At 57.1% G+C, this 20,089-nt stretch overlaps 2 protein-coding genes across 2 annotated transcripts in view; one reads left to right on the top strand and one right to left on the bottom strand.

Moving 5' to 3' along the window:
- Positions 1 to 20,089, top strand: part of Cdc42bpb (CDC42 binding protein kinase beta) — a 76,335-nt gene that overhangs the window by 28,151 nt on the left and 28,095 nt on the right. Inside the window, 18 exon segments of the mRNA XM_048362400.1 lie at positions 726 to 817; positions 3,420 to 3,503; positions 4,710 to 4,805; positions 7,420 to 7,568; positions 8,431 to 8,524; positions 9,360 to 9,386; positions 9,388 to 9,561; positions 10,314 to 10,562; positions 12,895 to 12,974; positions 13,599 to 13,765; positions 13,848 to 13,967; positions 15,189 to 15,322; positions 16,742 to 16,984; positions 17,631 to 17,741; positions 18,560 to 18,804; positions 18,892 to 18,997; positions 19,569 to 19,693; positions 19,896 to 20,001. Coding sequence (XP_048218357.1) covers positions 726 to 817; positions 3,420 to 3,503; positions 4,710 to 4,805; positions 7,420 to 7,568; positions 8,431 to 8,524; positions 9,360 to 9,386; positions 9,388 to 9,561; positions 10,314 to 10,562; positions 12,895 to 12,974; positions 13,599 to 13,765; positions 13,848 to 13,967; positions 15,189 to 15,322; positions 16,742 to 16,984; positions 17,631 to 17,741; positions 18,560 to 18,804; positions 18,892 to 18,997; positions 19,569 to 19,693; positions 19,896 to 20,001 — 2,402 coding nt within the window.
- Positions 17,759 to 20,089, bottom strand: part of Amn (amnion associated transmembrane protein) — a 29,890-nt gene continuing 27,559 nt past the window's right edge. The window contains exon 14 of the mRNA XM_048362422.1: positions 17,759 to 17,769. The gene's annotated coding sequence lies outside the window, so the exon portion shown is untranslated. The remainder of the gene's footprint in view (positions 17,770 to 20,089) is intronic.

The raw sequence follows: 20,089 nt of genomic DNA, 5'->3' as shown, positions 1-20,089 counted from the left end.
AAGTGAGGCCTTTGGGTTTCCTCCCCTAGGAGTGATTGTTTTTACTAGGTAGTGGTATAGATAGGTATACTAGGTAGGTATAGATATTGACAAATATCCACATTTGTTAACATAAGTATATACTTCCTAAAGTCTTTTCGAGAGTAAATACGTATTTGTTGTCAGTGTTGTGGCCTTGGTGCTGACCCAGAACTTTTTTTGCTCAAGGCTGGTGCTCTACCACTTGAGCCACAGCGCCACTTCCAGCTTTGTCTGTTTATGTGGTGCTGGGGAATGAAACCCAGGGCTTTGTGCATGCTAGGTAAGCACTCTACCACTAAGCCACATTCCCAGCCCAGTAGATGTTTTTATAGTAGTAAGCATTTTGTCTATTATCCTATAGTAGAGATTGGAAGAATCCTAGAGGCCAGCATGGGCAAAAGTTTACAAGAACCCAGTGTGAAGCCAGTAGTTTGGGTGTGGTGTCACACCCCTTCGTCCCAACTGCAGCAGGAGGCACAGGTGGGAAGATTGCTGGCCAGGCTGGGCCAGGCAGGCTCAGGCCAAAACGGTGATCCTATCTCAAAAACAACCAGAGCAAAAAGGGCTGGGGCCATGACTCAGGAAACAGGAGGCCTTGAGTTCAAACCCAGTGCCATGAAGAATGTAACGTAACGAAAATCCTCAGTCAAGTTTTAAGATAACATTAATTTGTTGTTAAATTAATTTCTTCTTTCTGTTTACAGCTAAACCATTTACACAGCTGGTGAAGGATATGCAACTTCATCGAGAGGACTTTGAAATAATCAAAGTAATCGGAAGAGGGGCTTTTGGTGAGGTAGGAGATACTTTCCTCTGTTCCTATCAGCGGCTGCCCCTCCGCCTGCTTGGGGACTACCACCACAGAGGGAGCTTGATGGAGTAGCAGGAGCAGCTTGACTTCTACCCAAAATAAAAGATGTCCTGTGGCTCACGCCTACCATCCTAGCTGTTCAAGAGGCTCATGTCTGAAGGTCAGGGTTCTAAGCCAGCCCAAGCAGACAAGTCTCCAGTAACCAGCAGAAAGCCAGAGCTGGCAGCACTTAGCAGCCCCCAGAGGTAGAGCATCCGCTGTAAGAACTCGAGGGAGAGCTCAAGGCCCCCATGCGTGCCTGCAGCACCCTGCCCACACACAGACACCCTCCCTCGTAGGTGGTCAGTAGCCTCTGGGATGGTGGGGGGGCTGTGGAAAGGCAGCTCCCGGGCAGCGCAGCCCATGCCTGCCGGGGCTGAGGGGCGAGCTGGGCCCGTTCCCAGCCTGCCGCCGCGGGGTGCTGTGCAGGGGAGGCGGGGACACGCCAGCACGGGAGGTGGCCGTGGCGCACGGCGGGAAAGGGAGGGAAGGGAGGGTCGTTTAAGTTATGCAGAGCGTTCTTCGCCAAAAGGCTTCATGCAGACGGAACTCAGCTTTCATGGTGTTGCAAGCAGGCAGCTCTCGAGAAGCGCAGGCCCGGGTCGGGGCAAGGGGGCTGCATCCGTCCTGCCCAGCCTCTGCTTCTACGTTTCTGCTCCAAGTTCTGCAACTTCCTTGGCTTGCATGCATTCCTTCATGCATTCCTTCACTCATTCATTCATTCATTCATTTTATGGTGCGGGGGCTTAGTCCAGGCCTCCCAGAGGCTTTTCGCAGCTTCTGAGCCGCTCTGCCTTTGTTCTCTGCTCCTCTCTCTTCAACACCATGTACATGATTGCTCGCTGCTCCCCTGGCCTGCCTCAGCACCTAGTCCTCGCCCCTCCCAGCCTCCTGGCCACGGCGGCTCACTCTCCTGCAGTGGTGCTCGCCCCACGCCGCCCCTGCAGCAATGGGCTAGAGCTTGGGCTCCGTAGTTGATGCTGCCATTGCCCCTGATTCGCCCCAACCCTCCTGGCACTCCCCGCCCTCGTGCCTTTGTGAGGAGTCCCCGGTCTGGGTCTCGTTCCACAGTCTAGCTCCAGACGTGTTTCGTGCTGTCCTGCAGGCGCTCTCTGCTCGGCCCTGGTAGCCAGCCCTCCCCTGTGGGTGGCTTTGAAGTGGGCCACCGCCGTGGGCAGGAGAAGCTGCCCGCACCCCTCCCCCTCCCTGCCCTGTGCCTCACATTGTAGCAAGCCTGGCTTGGTTTGTAAGCCCTGCCTTCTGGATGAGACCGGGGCAGTCACCCGCTGGGCTGGCTGGAGGCTCTGAAGCGGCCGTGCCCTTACCACACAGGCCTGCTGCCATGACCCCCAGAGATGTGTGGCGAGGCTGGAGGGAGGCTCACACCCAGCCCAATCCAGCACTGCTACCCGGTGCACTGTGGGGGTTGGGAGACCAGGGGAGGGACAGAGGACCTGCTTGTGCCAGGACGCATCGCCCCAGCACTAGGGGAGGGGAGTGTCCTGCATGGGGTGCTTAGAAGGCTGGAAAATGAGGCTTCCCATCTAAGAACAGTTCTGCGATGCTGTGTGCAAGGGGATGTGCCGGCCTCCTGCTGGGCCGCCGAGGGCTCTAAGTGACGGTCACTGCCACGGAGTGGCCCTGGCGTCGCAGCAGCAGCAGCCCCCACAGACTGCCAGAGTGTGTCTGGAGATGGGGCAGCGGCACAGCTGAAGCCGAGGGTGCTGGAGGACTCGGCTTAGGAGTTTGCAAGAGGTGGCCCTGGAGGTGGGCCGTTAAGGACTGGCCGACCGCCAGGCTTGGAGAGCACACCAGAGCCTTTGAGCCGTCTTCCTCTTGCCCGTTGGGTAGCTCAGAAACTGGGGCCCAAGTCCCTGCAGGCCCACACCGTCACCACCCCTGTTTGGCAAGCTCTGAGATGGACAGCGCTCCTGGCACCCCGGGGCGGGCTGGCCAGGAAGCGGCGGCGTGGGCACTGGAGGGTGGGGAGAGTACATGGAGAGCGCCCAGGAGCCACGGATGAATTCAATGCAAGGGTTTGTTGAGCCAGTATGGGGGCTTGAACTCAGGGATTTGTACGTCTGCTTGGCTGTTTCCACTCAAGGCTAGCACTCTGCCATTTGAGCCACAGTTCCATTTCTAGCTTTCTGGTGGTTAGTTGGGGTTAAAGAGTCTCATGGACTTCCTTGCCCAGACTAGCTTTGAACTTCAGTCCCAGATCTCAGCCTCCTGAGTAGCTAGGGTTACCAGCATACGCCCTTGGCACCCCGACATCAGGTTCTGTTTCCAGTGAAACTCTCCAGGTGTAGCCTCGGTAGAAGATGGGGAACCCGTGTGCCGGTTGCCTTAAATACCTTGAAGGTTTTGAACTGAACTAGGTGGCGTCACCCACATTGTGTGTATTTGAAGTCAAATTTTGTTGGCCAGGGCAATCTTTATGTAGAGTGCTTTTCTTGACATCTAGTTTTCCAGGGTCCCAGGAGCAGGAAATATGCAGGGATTTTGTTTCCTTAGCTAAATCTTTGTGATATTCACATTGGTGTTCTAGGTTGCTGTTGTCAAGATGAAGAACACGGAGCGAATTTATGCAATGAAAATCCTTAACAAGTGGGAGATGCTCAAGAGAGCAGAGGTGAGTGTGCAGTGCACAATAGTGAACAAAAGTGGAGAGCCAGCTTACCTGAGAGAACCACAAGTGAGGTTGTGGCTCAGCCTTGAGTTCAAGCCCCAGGACTGGCACAGAAAACTGAGGTTGGGGTGAGAGGCAGTGACAGTGGCCTGCGGCGGTATCTGCGGTCCTCCGGGGCTCAGCGTCCCCCTGGCACCCTGTTGGTTTCTGCTCTTCTCCCTGCCATCATTTTCTAGATGCTGAACTAGAGGGACACCTCTACTTGGGCCCTCCAGGGGGGCTGGGTCTGTTCTGCAGCTCAGTGGAAACCTGTGGAGCTCTAGGCCTGTGTGGGGCCCGCCCTGGGGCAGGGGGAACTCCACCTGCCACATGGGTTTGCACACTGGCATGGGGTAGGCGGAAATGCATCGGGGCCGCCGCCCGGGCATCGGATGCCCTTTCCTTAGTCCTTGCTGTCCTCTCCCCACCGGCCACGCTCGGTCCCTGGCCTCGCCCCAGCCACGCCGAGCAGGCGAGCCTCCTGGACAAGCCCAGCATTTCTTCGCTGCTCCCCACCTCTCAGCTCTGTCCTGCCTGCCCTGCCTGCCTTCCCTCTCCTGACATCTCCAGTGGACGCTCTCCTTTCCGCAGGCTCTGCCTGTAGCAGCGGCCCCGGGCCCCCGATCTCTGACCTGGCCAACACAGCCTGCGCTTAGAGCTGTTGGTCCATGGCCTGGCTGCCTCTGGACAGGGCCACCCTCTCCTGAATGGTCCTCAACCTGCCACTCTCAGCTTTTTGTCATGCAGAGTGGCCCTCTGCTGTCTTAATAGTCCTACCTACCTGCACGTGGCAGCTGCCACCTTGGGCAGACGCAGACCCAAGCCTGACCCACGTGTGGCACCTCTGTCTCTCCTCCCCTGTGCTTCCGGCCCGGTCTCAGTCGTGCCCTCACCCCACCTTCCCCCAGGCCCCCCGAGGAAGTCCTGTGGGCAGTGAGCAGCCCCTCCTGGCAGCCAGGTGCCGGGAGGCCACGGACCACGTCCAGGACACGTGAAGAGGCCCCTCTAGCAAGGAGGCGAGGGCCCTGGCAGACCCCAGGGTGTGGGCCACAGGACGGCCCTGGGGAAGGAAGAGCACTGTGCTGCTGGTGCCCTTGCCCGCAGCTCCCTAGAGGATGGTCACAGCTGCGCGGCCCCTGCTGGGCCCTGACTGCCCCCTTTCCCTCACAGACGGCGTGCTTTCGAGAAGAGCGCGACGTGCTGGTGAACGGTGACTGCCAGTGGATCACGGCCCTCCACTATGCCTTCCAGGACGAGAACTACCTGGTACGCAGCCTGCGGGGCCTTACCGCATGGTGTTTGATCCTTCGCACTGTCATTAACAAGTGCATAAATCCTGTGCAGTGCACACTTCTTTAACCCTGGGTTTGACTGGATAAAACTGACGAGTTCGTTTTATGTATTTAGTTATTTTATCTTTTATTTATTTTTAATTAATTAATTTAATTTATTTTTAATTTTATTGACAAGGTGATGTACAGAGGGGGTACAGTTACATAATAAGGTAGTGAGTACATTTCTTGTCATATTTATTACACCCTCCCTCATTTTTCTTTCCCTTCCCTAGTTCAGGTAAGCATATATACAATATCCAGTGTATCAAAGTCACAAGCAGTAACCATATGGGGTATGCCTGACGAGTTCATTTTAATGTACCCGCAGGTAGAGTTTTTGTTTGTTTTGTGGGTCCTGGGGCTTGAACTTGGGGCCTGGGGTGCTGTCCCTGAACTGTTCAGTTCAAGGCTAGCGCTGTACCATAGAGCCACTTCCAGTTTTCTGGTGGTTAATTGGAGATAAGAGTTTCATAGACTTTTCTTGCCCAGGCTGGCTTTGAATCATGATCCTCGGCTCACAGCCTTCTGAGTAGCTACGATTACAGGCGTGAGCCACTGGTGCAGGTAGAGTTTTTATCAAGACTTGTGCAAGTGTGTGCATTGTGCAAACTCAGAGCCTCGCACGCTAGGCAAGCACTCTCACACTTGGGCCGACCTGGCCCAGCCCTGTGGTTCTGAGACAGATGAAGTGTCAGCCACCATGCCCAACTTGTATGGTGCGTTTCTCTAATCACTAGATTGTTGGATTACTTTGTTCTCTGGAGGTATAGCATTTAAACACACTGGAATTTGAACTTCTTGCTAACTCAAGCTGCATTTCCAGAGGCCCTAGATGGGTTGTGGTGTTTATGAGCATTTTTAGGGCGGGGCTGTGGCGCCCAGGGGATGTCTCTGTGGCTTCACTGCTGTGTACCCGCGAGGTCCCTGGCCCCCGCACGGCCACACGCCCGCTGAGGTCCTGGCCCACTGTGGTCGTGGCCCACTGCCCTGGCGTGAATGACAGCAGCCTGGCCACGGTCTGTGCCCGGGATGCCTGCCACTGGCTGGCACTCTCAGGTCCTGGCACACCGTGCCCTAGGGCCATGTGTGCCCTCTCCAGTTCCTCTGCGTAGAGCGGAAGGCCCCGCGCAGGGCACCCGCCATCGCGGGTCTGCGGAGAGTGGAAGGCCCCGCGCAGGGCACCCGCCATCGCGGGTCTGCGGAGAGTGGAAGGCCCCGCGCAGGGCACCCGCCATCGCGGGTCTGCGGAGAGTGGAAGGCCCCGCGCAGGGCACCCGCCATCGCGGGTCTGCGGTAGAGCGGAAGGCCCCGCGCAGGGCACCCGCCATCGCGGGTCTGCGGTTCCTCCCTCTGCGGAGAGCGGAAGGCCCCGCGCAGGGCACCCGCCATCGCGGGTCTGCGGAGAGCGGAAGGCCCCGCGCAGGGCACCCGCCATCGCGGGTCTGCGGAGAGCGGAAGGCCCCGCGCAGGGCACCCGCCATCGCGGGTCTGCGGAGAGCGGAAGGCCCCGCGCAGGGCACCCGCCATCGCGGGTCTGCGGAGAGCGGAAGGCCCCGCGCAGGGCACCCGCCATCGCGGGTCTGCGGAGAGTGGAAGGCCCCGCGCAGGGCACCCGCCATCGCGGGTCTGCGGAGAGTGGAAGGCCCCGCGCAGGGCACCCGCCATCGCGGGTCTGCGGAGAGTGGAAGGCCCCGCGCAGGGCACCCGCCATCGCGGGTCTGCGGAGAGTGGAAGGCCCCGCGCAGGGCACCCGCCATCGCGGGTCTGCGGAGAGCGGAAGGCCCCGCGCAGGGCACCCGCCATCGCGGGTCTGCGGAGAGTGGAAGGCCCCGCGCAGGGCACCCGCCATCGCGGGTCTGCTCAGAGGAAGATGGGGAGTTTGGGGTTTTATTTCAATTTTCCCCCTAAATCAGCAGAGTGCTTGTGTATGGAGCGTGAGTGGGCACTACCAAGTGTACTTACTCTACATTCTGAGCCGTCAGTGAGGGAGTAGCAGACGCCATCTTGAGTAGCCCAGTGAAAAACTCCGAGTGCTGAGCTTGGTGGTGTGTGGTGTGCTTGGGCACAGATGGTGCTCGGCCCTCCTCTCGTGAGGTGGCCTAGAGCTGATGGGGTGCACAGCCTGTATTCTTTACGGACGTCCCTTCTCTGCCACATGCATAACTTAAGACGCTGCATGCGCGTGTGGTGACTCATTCCTGTAATCCCAGCTACTTAGTTCAGTCAGCTCAGACACAAAGCTAGTGCCGTCTTTGTCTCAGTCGGTCAGCTGGGGAGCCATAGGCAGGAAGATCACGGTCTGAAGCCGCCTAAGTCTGGGCACTGCAAGGCTGTACCTGAAAACAAGGCTGGGGACATGGCTCAAGTGGTGGAGTGCCTGCCTAGCAAACACGAGCCCCGGAATTCATACCCCAGCATTACCCCCGCCCCAATTCTGTGAGGCGAAGCCATGGTGGCACAGAGCAACTGAGCAAGCGCAGACCTGGATTTGCATCGCGGAAGCCCGGCTTTCACTGCGTGTCTCGTCTGCTCTCTCCCAACTCCAGTACTTGGTCATGGATTACTATGTTGGTGGCGATTTGCTGACCCTGCTCAGCAAGTTCGAAGACAAGCTTCCGGAAGACATGGCACGGTTCTACATTGGGGAGATGGTGCTGGCCATTGACTCGATCCACCAGCTTCATTACGTGCACAGGTGTGTCTTCTCACATGCTTCCGACGTCCAGTGATGGGAGCGCAGGGTCCAGGCTGCCCAGGCCTGCGCCGGCCAGTCCTGATGGCGGGTGATGGAGCGCCTGGCCGCCTGGGGCCACCCATTGCCCTGTGCCCCCTGCTGGACTGTCCCCCACTTCCGCCCCTCTGTTCCCCTTCACCCCAGGCCCCTCTCTGCAGGAGGCTGCCCCCCCCCCCCCGCCCCATCCTCAAAACACATGGAGTCTGGCTGTCTTCTTTGTCTCAGGTTTTGGGCAGCGGTGAAGGGAACTAGTTTACTTGTATCTTTGTCAAAGATTTGACAACATTTATATATATATATAGTTTTTAAATTAACTTTTTGTGGCATTGAAGTTTGAAGCCGGGATTTTGTCTGGAGTTCCTCTGCTGCCCTCGTTCTTTCTCGCATCACTTGTGTTTCACACCGGCTCTTGTAGTTTGGTCCGGGACTGGCCTTGGAGCACAGTCCTCCCTCCCCCCGTGGTCCCCGTTGGTAGGGTCACTGGGTGGTCAGTGCGGTGTTGGACATCACATGGAGTCGTGGCACTTCTCAGGTTGGCTGTGACATCTAGGGTGTCATGATTTCCTGCGCTTGCCATTGGATGTCAGTGTCCCCCAGTACCAGGAGCAGACAGGCAGCCTGAGGCTGACTTCAGCTGTCCCTCGCCTTCTCCTTCGTCTCTGCCTTCTTAGGCTCATGAAATAGGATTAAGTCAGAAGTTGGGGGTGTGACAACAGAGGCACACTTTTCCCTGGCGGCCCCAGGGCTCGGGAAGGGGCTCCCTTGGGCTCCCCAGGTGCTGTGTGGAGACGGCTCACTTGCGGTTTACTCTGCTCACCCACAGAGACATCAAACCCGACAACGTCCTTCTGGACGTGAATGGTCACATCCGCCTGGCTGACTTCGGGTCGTGCTTGAAGATGAGCGATGATGGAACTGTAGGTATTTTTGTTGCGGATTTGTCTTGGGTAGATAGACAGGGCTGACGTCACACATTCCTTTTGAGGTATAATAAGGGCACCAAGTTTATTAATGTGGATTAAGAATTCACTTAGGAGATAACTAGAAATGTTTTTGAAGTTGAAAGGGGTTATTTATTTATGCCAGTCCTGGGGCTTGAACTCAGGGCCTGAGCACTGTCCTTGGCTTCTTTTTTGCTCAAGGCTAGCACTCTGCCACTTGAGCCACAGTGCCACGTCCAGCCTTTTCTATATATGTGGTGCTGAGGAATCGAACCCAGGGCTTCATGTGTACGAGATGAGCACTTTACTACTAGCCCACATTGCCAGCCCCGGGTGTTTTTGTTTTTGTGTGGACGTAGTCATGTCTAGGCCCCCCTCAGCCTTGAGGCAGCTGTAAGTGCTGCAGCAAGTGAGGCCAGCTCCTTCGCAGGAGCACCCCCTGGGCGGCCACCCCCCGGCCTGTGTCCTTGCTGTGCTCAGGCACATCGCTCCCCTCCAGTTGGACTTGCTCTCGTGTGTTCCAAGTCTCGAAGTCGGCCTCTGTGAGCTCCGGCTGTCCCTCCTTGCAGGACCCGGTGGCCTGGCAGTGTGGACTTGATCTCCCTGTGAGCTCACACTCCAGGTCCTCCTGCCTGAGCCTTCTGAGTGCTGGGATGGCGGGAGTGTGCCCTCACACCGCTGAGTCCTTAGGTCCTTCTGTCCTGTGTGGCCACCGCGTTTATCCCATGGTGCATTCCTTTTCTGCGGCGGCGGCGGTGGCTGAGGTCTGCGCTGGGGGTGCTCAGAGCCTCCTTCCCCCCTCCTCCCTCAGGTGCAGTCGTCCGTGGCAGTGGGCACCCCCTGACTACATCTCGCCGGAGATCTTGCAGGCCATGGAGGATGGCATGGGCAGATACGGGCCCGAGTGTGACTGGTGGTCGCTGGGGGTGTGCGTGTACGAGATGCTCTACGGAGAGACGCCCTTCTACGCGGAGTCGCTGGTGGAGACCTACGGGAAGATCATGAACCATGAGGTGAGCCGCCGAGGCTGTTCACGCCCGCCTCTGTGGGGGGGGGGGGGCGGTCGGGCGGACACGGACGGGGTTTGGGCCTGGCGGGGCAGATGGGACGGCAGGCCCTAGGGAGAGCGGGGCCTGAGAGGACCCGAGCCCGGAGACCAGACTCCGTGGAGACGTGACGTGGGCTTGTGGACACGGGAGGAGCCGGGCGGGGCTGTGGGGGTCCAGATTCACCCGTGGATGCCGCTGCGGTCCTCAGGTCTGTCCCCAGCCTTCCTCAGTCCAGTGCTTTCCTCTTCCCATTTTTCACCGAGGTTGCCCATCCTCATCCCCTCCCCCCCCTTTCTTGTGCCAGCTCTGGGGCTCGAACTCAGGGCTTGGAGCACTGTCTGTGAAGTTTATAGCTCAAGGCCAGCATTCTACCACTTCAGCCACAGCTCCACTTTGGCTTTTTGATAATTCACTGGAGATACGAGTGTCACAGACTTTCCTGTTGATGCTGCCTTTGAACCATGATCCTCAGATCTCGACTTCCCTGAGTTGCTAGGATTATAGGCATGAGCCACCAACACCCAGCCTATTTTTCCCTTTTCTATTTTTTTTCTTTTTTTTTAATTCTCCATAACCAAGTATTCCTCCCTCCCTCCCCCCTCCCTCCCTTTCATCGCTGGCTTTGGTTCACATTTAGTAATAATCATGGATAATAAAGACATCGGGACTTGAACCTTAGCTGACCACATCTTCTCATATGCTTATTTTTTACCCAGGAGCGATTTCAGTTCCCCTCCCACGTCACAGATGTCTCTGAGGAAGCGAAAGATCTCATTCAGAGACTGATCTGCAGTAGGGAGCGCCGGCTAGGGCAGAACGGAATAGAGGACTTCAAAAAGCACGCCTTCTTTGAAGGTCTGAATTGGGAAAATATCCGAAACCTGGAGGCACCTTACATTCCCGACGTGAGCAGTCCCTCGGACACGTCCAACTTCGACGTGGACGACGACGTGCTGAGAAACATCGTACGTGCCACGTTCTCCTCAGTGTCCCCTCTTCGCAGGCCGAGTCACCAGCGGGGTCAGGAGGGAGGCGCTCCTTAGCAGGTCCCTACGTTGAAAAACTATCCTGACTTTTGAACTGTGAATTCTTTGTGAGGCAGTGTACCTTTTACAGCAGCCTTCAGCTTGGACTCTAGTGTTGCTTCCCCCGCCCCTCCCTTTTTTTCTATATACGTGGTGCTGGGGAATCAAACCCAGAGCTTCATGTATAGGAGGCAAGCACTCTTGCCACTAGGCCATATTCCCAGTCCGCCCCCCACCTCCTTTTTTTTTTGTCAGTCATGTGGGGCTTGAACTCAGGGACTGGGCACTGTCCTTGAGCTTTTAGCTCAAGGCTAGCACTGTACATCTTTGAGCTATAGCTCTGTTTCTGGTTTTTAGGTGGTCAATTGGAGATAAGAGTCCCCAGACCTTTTTTTGTCAGTTGTGGGGCTTGAACTCAGAGCCTGGGTGCTGTCTCTGAGCTATTTCATTCAAGGCTCGACCATGTGAGCCACAGTGCCACTTCCAGTTTTCTGGTGGCTAAATGGAGAAAAGAGTCACAGCCAAGTGCCAGTGGCTCATGCTGTAATCTCTTGCCACCTAGCTAAGATCTGAGGATCTTGGTTCAAAGCCAGCCCAGGCAGCAAAGTCCCCATGAGAGACTCTTATTTCCAATTAAGCAGTCAAAAACTACAAGTAGCTCGGTGACTTAAGTGGTAGGGCCACTAGCCTTGAACGCAAATAAACTCAGGGACAGCACCTAGGCCCTGAGTTCAAGCCCCATGAAAAACCCCCAAAAAAGTGTCACAGACTTTCCTACCTGGGCTGGCTTTGAACTGTAACCCTCAGATCTCAGTATCCTGAGTAGCGAAGATTACAGGAGTGAGCCACTAGCGCTTGGCTAGAGATAAGAGTCTCTTAGGCTTTTCCTGCCTGAGCTGGCCTTGAACTACGATCCTCAGATCTCAGCCGCCTGAGTAGTTAGTAGGATTACAGGCGTGAACCACCAGTGCCTGGTAATGCTGTTTTGATGTGGAACTTACTGGAAACCCTTTAGCTCCCCCCTCCCCCCTTCTACTTTTCCATGCAGTATCCTATGCTTGATTGTGTAAGAGCTTCTCTTGCCCTGTGGCTACTGTATAGATGTGGGAAGGCTTTAGTAATCTCATCAGGACCCCCCCCCCCCCCGCCACCCCCCCCCCACCCCCCCGCCTTTCGTTCCTGGGTGGTGTTGGGCCTTGGTTTCTGGCCACAGGCACAGGGGCTGTGTTCGTTTCTCTTTATATAGCAGGAGTTCAGATGGATGTTCTGAGTGTAAGGTCAAGGGTCCTGGCCCCCAGGCTTGTCTGGGCTCTGTCTGTCTGCCTTCCTGTGGTAAGCTACAAGATCTCCTTAGTCAAGACCAATTACATGGACACGCGCGCTCCGCGGTGACCTCGCCTCAGCTTCGTGGTCACGTTGTTGCCCATGCAGAAGCGTACTCTGGCCAGCATTCAGCAGCAGCTTACTGTAGATAAGGTTTTCAGAACTTTGCCACAGAGAGGATCTTTCTCTGGTAAAAGATAGAACCAAAGGGCTGGCTCAGTGGCAAAGCACTTGCCTACCAAGTGCAGTGTCCTTGGTTCAATCCCCAATACCAAATAAGAAAAGACACAAAACCCAAACTGAAAAGAAAAAGAAAGAAGCAAAAGTATTTCCCTGGGGATGCAGTATGGAAACCCTTTCTTTGCCGTCTGGGGCCCACCCTCCGCGAGTGCCGTGGGTGCACATTGTCTTTCTCGAGCACCACGCGTGAGCAGACGTCTTGCCCAGTTACAGCCCCCTGTCAACCTTGGAACAGCCAGGAGGTGGTGGCGGGAGGTGGGGGCGGTCGTTGGCGACAGTCATTCAAGGTCGTTTTAAGAGATTGGAGGGATAGAACACACAGTGAATGGCGGTATGTTAGTATGAGAAATTGGGTGGTAGTAGAGATACTCATTTGGTGAAACCTCAGTTTTTCTCACCTCAAACCAAGTCACACGTGTTTGAGGAAACCAAAGAATTGTATAAAATGTAGGAAGAAGGAATACGCAAAGCTTGAAAATCACCAGATCAAGTTTGGCATCACAATGACTGCATTTATCCTCTTTAGCCACAGAGTCCACGTGTGCTGGACTGATCCAGGAGTTAGAAATACAGCTCTTTTGGTGTGGGCTCCCCTGTAAACGACACCCCAGAAAACCTGCCGTGCCCTCCTGCTCCCCACTGAGGGAGTCTTCTTTTCTCCTCGCCTGTTTGGATATAGATGTCATTTGTGCCGTGTGTTCTCACGCAGGAAATATTACCTCCTGGTGCTCACACGGGCTTCTCCGGATTGCACCTGCCCTTCATCGGCTTCACGTTTACCACCGACAGGTGCGTCTGGGCCTGCCCTGCAGCAGTGCGTCCCTAGCACGTACGGCTGAAGGCCTCGCGCGTACCAGTGGGGCTGGGTGGTGTCGCTGAGAGGTTTCCTGTCCTTCAGAAACACACATACAGTTATGGCAGGCGTACTTCTCACTCACTGACCGTGTAATGATTGAGCTCGGACGCACCCTACACCTCAAACTCTTTCCCTGCAAAACCGAGGAGCCCCTGCACCCATTCAAGAATTAGGCAGTGGTGGAAGTGCCTCTGGCTTAAAGGGCAGGCGTGGCCACTGTTAGCTGTTCTGCTTGCCCAGGTCCCGCAGAGAGCAGGAAGATGAGCCCAGAAAGGTGACCCCCCGGTCCAGCCAGCGAACCGCAGAGCGCCTGATGACCTGCACTGCCGGGGCCTGGCCGGCGCTTCAGCCTGCCCACCGGCCCGGCCCACCAGGCCAGGGCCTCGCTTTGCTTTTCTAATCGAACTTCCCTCCCTAGACAGCGGGGCAGTTTGGGTCCATTCAGGCTCCCGGTGGTCCCTCCCGTCAGCCTTGGTCACGGTGGTCTTTTGCAAAGGCTGCCTCTCCCCCCGGGAGTCGCGGGGGGCGGCTCGTGAGCCTGCGGCTCTGCTCCACAGCTGTTTCTCTGACCGGGGCTCTCTGAAGAGCATGATGCAGTCAAACACTCTGACCAAAGACGAAGATGTGCAGCGGGATCTGGAGAACAGCCTGCAGATGGAGGCCTACGAGAGGCGGATCCGGAGGCTGGAGCAGGAGAAGCTGGAGCTGAGCCGCAAGCTGCAGGGTGAGTGGCCGGGCGGCTGCCCCAGGCTGCGCGCGCGTGGAAGGTGCGCCTGGCCGCCGCGCTCACGCGCGCTCTCCTCCAGAGTCCACCCAGACCGTGCAGTCCCTGCACGGTTCCACACGTGCCCTGGTCAGCGCAAGCCGCGACAAGGAAATCAAGAGGCTGAATGAAGAAATCGAGCGCCTGAAGAATAAAATGGCAGGTATGTGTGCGCAGATAGCCGCTCAGTCTGTGTTCTTGGCCATTAGTCTCTCCAAAGGGAAATTTCAGGCTAGGCACGGGGGTTCACACCTGTAATTCCAGTTACTCAGGAAAGCCAAGGCTCGAAGCCAGCTCCAGGGAGAAGGATTGTCGAACCCCATTTCAGTTGTTGGCTACAGTGGCATGCCCTTGTTACCCTAGCTATGGAGAAAGCACAAAGAGGAGGTTTGTGGTTCACTCTGGCCCACACGTAACTGAGACCCCGTCCCCAGGCAGGAAGAGCTGGGGCGTGACTGTGGAGGGGGCGGGCCCGTCCCTCTGGGCTGCACCGGCCCACTAGTATTGCAGGGGGAGGACTGAGCCCTTTCCCCGCCTTGCTTCGCTCTCATCATGGAGGGCTGTGCTCACCAGCTACGGCAGTCCCTATGCTTTCTTTTGTTCTCTCCCTTTTCCTCTGTCTAGCTCTAACAATTAACTTCGCCTTGTGTGTGTACGCGCATGTGTTTGTGTATTGGGTGTGCGTGTGTGTGTGTGCATATGCATGCCAGCCCAGCCATGGGACTTGAACTCAGGGCCTGGGCACTCTTCCTGAGCTTCTTTTTGCCCAAGGTTAGTGCTCTCCCAATTGAGCCATAGCTCCACTTCGGGCTTAATTTGGTAGTTTATTGGAGGAGATGAGAATCTCATAGACTTCCCTGCCTGGGCTGGCTTTGAACCCTGACTGTAAGAGCTCTGCCTCCTGAGCAGCTAGGATTCCCGGCGTAAGCCACTGGTGTATCTGGCTTTGAATGTGGCCTATGGCATCAAGAGCCAGGGCCACCGTGGCTAGAGGCCCAGCCCATTTCACCACCTTCCCTGTGGCTCTTGGTCCTGTGTCACCTTCCTGAAGACTCAGCTGCAGCCCTGCTCCCCACATGGCCCGCTCCCGCTGCACGGGTGTTTCCTGCTTCCCCTGGGGCCCCCGCCCTGATGGGAAAAGACCCAGATCAGCCCGCCCCGCCCCCGCCCGAGTGCACTCCCAGAGGGCCGCACTGTGCAGGCGGGCGTGTGTCCTCGGTGGGCAGAGCCCGGCGTGGGGGCCTGGCTGCTGCGGTGCGGGCGGCTTGTGTGGGACGGGTGGGCCCGGGCCTGAACGCAGGAGAAAGCCTCCGATCAGGTCACTTCCCGTTGGTAGCTAGCCCGAGACCTCAGCACTCCCAGGAAGGCGCTTTGTCTCTTCCAGACTCCAGCCGGCTGGAGCGGCCGCTGGAGGACCCTGCGACACTGCGCCAGGAGCACGAGGACTCTGCGCACCGGCTCAAGACCCTGGAGAAGCAGCACCGCCTGGTGCGCCAGGAAAAGGAGGACCTGCACAAGGTGGCGTGGGGCGGGCGGGGCGGGGCGGGGCCGCCACCAGCAGATGCTGGTCTGCGCCTGCGGGGTCCTGGCTGGCACCACCTGGTCTGTGCCTCAGCCCTGGGAGGGAGCCCCTGACAGCATCCAGTGACAGGACCAACTGGAGGCCAGCGCCCCAGGCCCTGGCTCCCCCAGCACCACCTCCCCCGCCCCCCAGCGCCCCAGGCCCTGGCTCCCCCAGCACCGTCCTCTCCCCCCTTCCCTTTCTGAAGGGGCTTGTTTAAGTTTTAGTCATTTCTTTTGGTCATTGAGTTTTCCTTGTTCTTTTCTGAGAACTTTGTATTTATATTCCCTTATGGAAGTGAAGAGACTAGGGGCTGGGAATGAGGCTCAGTGGTGGAGTGTTTGCCTCGCACGCATGAAGCCCTGGGTCCGACTCCTCAGCACCACATATACAGAAAAAGCCAGAAGTGAGGTGGCGCTGTGGCTTGAGTGGCAGAGTGCTTGAGCAAAAAGAAGCCAGGGACAGTGCTCAGGCCCTGAGTCCAAGGCCCAGGACTGGCAAAAAGAAAAGGAAAAGGTGAAGAGAGTTGGTTCAGGAGGAGTTGTGTTCCAGTGGGGCGGCCTCCCGCGCCTTTGCAGACTGACTTCCAGTGGGTGCAGCAGACAGCGTGCTCCACCCGACTGTGCTGGCACCGCGGTCACAGCCTCGTTTCCTAAGTGATTTCTGGTTGAACGCGTGGTGTGTGGTCAGTGGGTTCTCTGGAATGAGGGGTGCCCTCCCACCGTGATGATGTTTCTAGGTATAGCAGTCACTCCTGAGCTGGCCAGGAGGCCTGGAGCCTCTCTGTCCATGCTGCCTCTCCCTTCGTGTGGTGAGGAGGGGTGGGGGGTCCCGGGGTCTTCTGGTGTGGGCTTGGGGCACAGCATCCCGGCCCAGCGGATTGCGCTCAGGCTGTATGTGCGGCTGGAGGGCCAAGCAAGGGCTTCTTCCAAGAAGTTAGATTTTTAGCCAGGTGCTGGTGGCTCATACCTGTAATCCTAGCTACTCCGATCCGAAGATCTGAGGATTGTGGTTCAAAGCCAGCTCAGGCAGAAAAGTCCGTGATACTCTTGCCTCCATTTAACCACTGAAAAGCCAGAAGCGGAGCTTCCCAAGTGGTAGAGTGCCAGCCTTAAGCAGAAAGCCCCAGGACTGGCACCAAAAATAATAAAAGAAGGTGTGTTCTTTCTTAGCTTTATAATTATAATTTGTAACCAGCATTTCCATCATTTTTAGTGCATTCTCATTTTTGCAGATGTTCCCTGTCAGGGCTGGCTTTGAACAAATCTATCCTCAGATCTCAGCCTCCTGAGTAGCTAGGGTAACAGGCGTGAGCCACTGGCGCCCAACTCTACCGTCTTGTTGAGTGTTTCATATTCTTTAATTCTTCTATCCAGCAATTGGTGGAAGCGTCCGAACGGTTGAGATCCCAGACCAAAGAGCTGAAAGACGCGCACCAGCAGCGGAAGCGGGCCCTGCAGGAGTTCTCGGAGCTGAACGAGCGCATGGCGGAGCTCCGCTCCCAGAAGCAGAAGGTGTCCCGGCAGCTGCGGGACAAGGAGGAGGAGATGGAGGTGGCCATGCAGAAAATCGACTCCATGCGGCAGGACATCCGCAAGTCCGAGAAGTTCAGGAAAGAGGTACTGTCGTAGATGGGTGAGGATGGCTTTGGAAGCTGCTTGTGTTACGTAGATTCCTCTCAGTTCCACGGGAAGCTAAGTGTGTGAGTGTAAGTGTGCGAGCACTCACTTGGTGGATCAGAAGTGTGTGCTCTCGTGTCTTTCAGGTCAGCAGCTGGGTCATTTAGCGCAAAGGGTCTATTTGCTTTCTTCTACAGCTCATTTTGCCACTCGCATATTTGTAGTTGTAGCTGACTGAAACTGCTGAGAATGACAGCCCTGGCTTTGTGTCCTAGACAAAGGCAGCTGGCCTTTAGCAGGCTGCCACCTGCTGAGCCCGGCTCGTGGGTTCTGGATCCCGTCTCTTCTGTTGATGGGGTTGTAACTCGGATTTTAGAAAACAAACCACGTTCCACACGCAACAGGAGGCGGCTCGGTGGCAGAGCGCCTCCCGGCCACACAGCACTGAGCTGCCACTTGCTTTCCCAAGCCAGTGTCTTGAAATCCGTGTCCAGCTGTCCATCCTCCCAGGCCAGGGCCGGCTGGCCCTGCTTCGGTGTCTTGGCCTTCGGCGGGTGGCGCACGGGCCCCTTCCGGAGCCCCGCGCCCAGAGGGCGGCCGCGGGAGAGCCGAGGCGCCACCCCAAGCGGGCGTTGTGTCTTGGTAGCTGGAGTTGCAGCTCGAGGACGCCATCGCCGAGGCCTCCAAGGAGCGCAAGCTCCGGGAGCACAGCGACAGCTTCTGCAAGCAGATGGAGAGCGAGCTGGAAGCCCTCAAGGTGGGTGGCCCGGCCCTGCGCGGGCAGGGTGCTGCCGTGCACACTGCGAAGCCCAGCTCATGGCACTCGCGTGAAGCCTTTCGCTGTGTCCTCAGCGGACACCTTGGTTGCATCCCCATTTTCTAAAAGTGCCCAAGTTGTGGAGAAGCTCTAGCGCCGTCCTGCCACTGGGCACGGCAGAGGCAGCTGGGGGTCTGCTGCACCCCACCGGAGGGCAGGCCGGCGTCTGCTTTGCGGGCCCCCTCTGGAGGAGTGGCCCCCTGCCTGGGGTGTGGCGGGACTCCGAGGGGCTCCACACCGTGCAGGTGCTTCTGCCTGGCCCAGCCACTAGCCTCCCTGTCTGCGGGGCCTCTGTGCCGGACCCGTCCTCCCTCTGCCTGCCCCTCCGCGGTGCCGCCTCCTCACATGTGCCAGCCACGGGTGGCCTGTGGCCTTGAGTGTGCTACTACCCGCCCCACAGCTCCCCCACCCCCGCCCTCCCACCACTCCGCCACACCAGCCTTCTCATGCCCAGCAGGCCCCCCAATCCCCAGTCCCATACACGGTGCCTGTGTGCGCCCCGCATCCTGGAGCTTGCGTCTCCCTGGCCTGCCGTGTACCCGTACCATTGCCGCTCCCCTGGCTCGTGCTGCCGTATTACCAGCCGTCGCTGCTCCTGCGGTCTGCTTTCAGTGCCCATGAACTATCAGGGACTTGGAGTCACCCCAAGATACCAGAATGGCTCATGACCAAAGCCCAGAGAAGGTGGTGTTGGGTTAACGCATGGGGTGTGGCCGGGCGTGAGGTGGCCCATGGCGCCTGCTCCGCTGTGTCTGTAGATGAAGCAAGGTGGTCGTGGGCCCGGGGCCGCGTTGGAACACCAGCAGGAGCTCTCCAAGATCAAGTCGGAGCTGGAGAAGAAAGTGCTGTTCTATGAGGAGGAGCTGGTGCGGCGGGAGGCCTCGCATGTGCTGGAGGTGAAGAACGTGAGGAAGGAGGTGCACGACTCCGAAAGCCAGCAGGTGGCCCTGCAGAAGGAGGTCCTGGTGCTGAAAGACAAGCTGGAGAAGTCGCGGCGAGAGCGGTAGGTGCTGGCGAGCGGGACGCGGGGCGCACGGGGCCTGAGCGCCGGGAGCCCCGGGCCTCACCCCCTCTCGCTCGTCCCCCCCAGGCACAACGAGATGGAGGAGGCCGTGGGCACCGTAAAGGACAAGTACGAGCGGGAAAGGGCAATGCTCTTTGATGAGAACAAGAAACTATCTGCTGAGAACGAAAAGGTAATTTGAAATACCTGAGTTGTTACTGCGGGGAGAATTTGTCGCTTTTTACTCATGAGTCTTTGGTAGCTTTAGTTTTGTTTTAAATGTTTTTTTATCTTTTTTTTTTTTTTTGGTCAGTTGTGTGGCTTGAACTCATGTCCTGCGTTGCTGTTCCTGAGCTTTTTCAGCTCAAGGCTAGTCTACCCTGTTGGTCCACAGTGCCATTTTGGTTTTCTGGTGATTAATTGGAGATAAGAGTCTCACGGCGTTTTCCTGCCCAGGCTGGCTTCAAATCGCGATCCTCAGATCTCAGCCTCCTGAGTAATTAGAATTACAGGCGTGAGCCACCAGCACCCCTTTCTTTTTGGTCTTTTTTAAAAATGGGATGTTTTCATCCAGTGAGAAATGACTAATTAACTGAAGTGACTAGGTCTGTCACTGTAAGGGTTAGGTTTGAATTGAACTGTGACTTGAGTTACACCATCAGAAGTCCCTGTCTTACTTTGGAAAAACAATGACAAAAATCTCCAAACTTCGGTTTCAGTAGTGCCAGTTTACCAAGTGACTTGGTGCACTTGTTTACTTTCAGCTGTGTTCCTTTGTGGATAAGCTCACCGCCCAGAACAGACAGCTGGAGGACGAGCTGCAGGACGTGGCGTCCAAGAAGGAGTCGGTGGCGCACTGGGAGGCGCAGATCGCAGAGATCATTCAGTGGTAGGTGCCGGCCGCCCTGGGCAGTTCTTGCGGCTGTCCCTGTGGACCCCCTCAGGACTGAAGCCGACAGCACTTTCACGTGACCAAGGCGAGCCTCAGCCAGTGCTGGAGCCAGCTGCCATGGCCCCGCCTCCCAGGAGGGTCCTGCAGGGCGGTGGCTGCTCTCAGCATGGCTCTGCCTTAAGCCTGTGCTCCCACCTAGGGTCAGCGACGAGAAAGATGCCCGCGGCTACCTCCAGGCTCTGGCTTCCAAGATGACGGAAGAGCTGGAGGCGCTGAGGAATTCCAGCCTGGGATCCAGAACCCTGGTAGGCCTTTTCCCAATCCAGCGTTCCCACAACTAGCATCCCTAGTGGGTTTGTTCCCAACGTGAACGCGGTACCCATGGGCCACTTG

The sequence above is a fragment of the Perognathus longimembris genome, chromosome 14 (assembly GCF_023159225.1).
Source record: "Perognathus longimembris pacificus isolate PPM17 chromosome 14, ASM2315922v1, whole genome shotgun sequence".
NCBI classification, from domain to species: Eukaryota; Metazoa; Chordata; class Mammalia; order Rodentia; family Heteromyidae; genus Perognathus; species Perognathus longimembris.
This window is presented reverse-complemented; position numbering and strand designations above follow the sequence as displayed.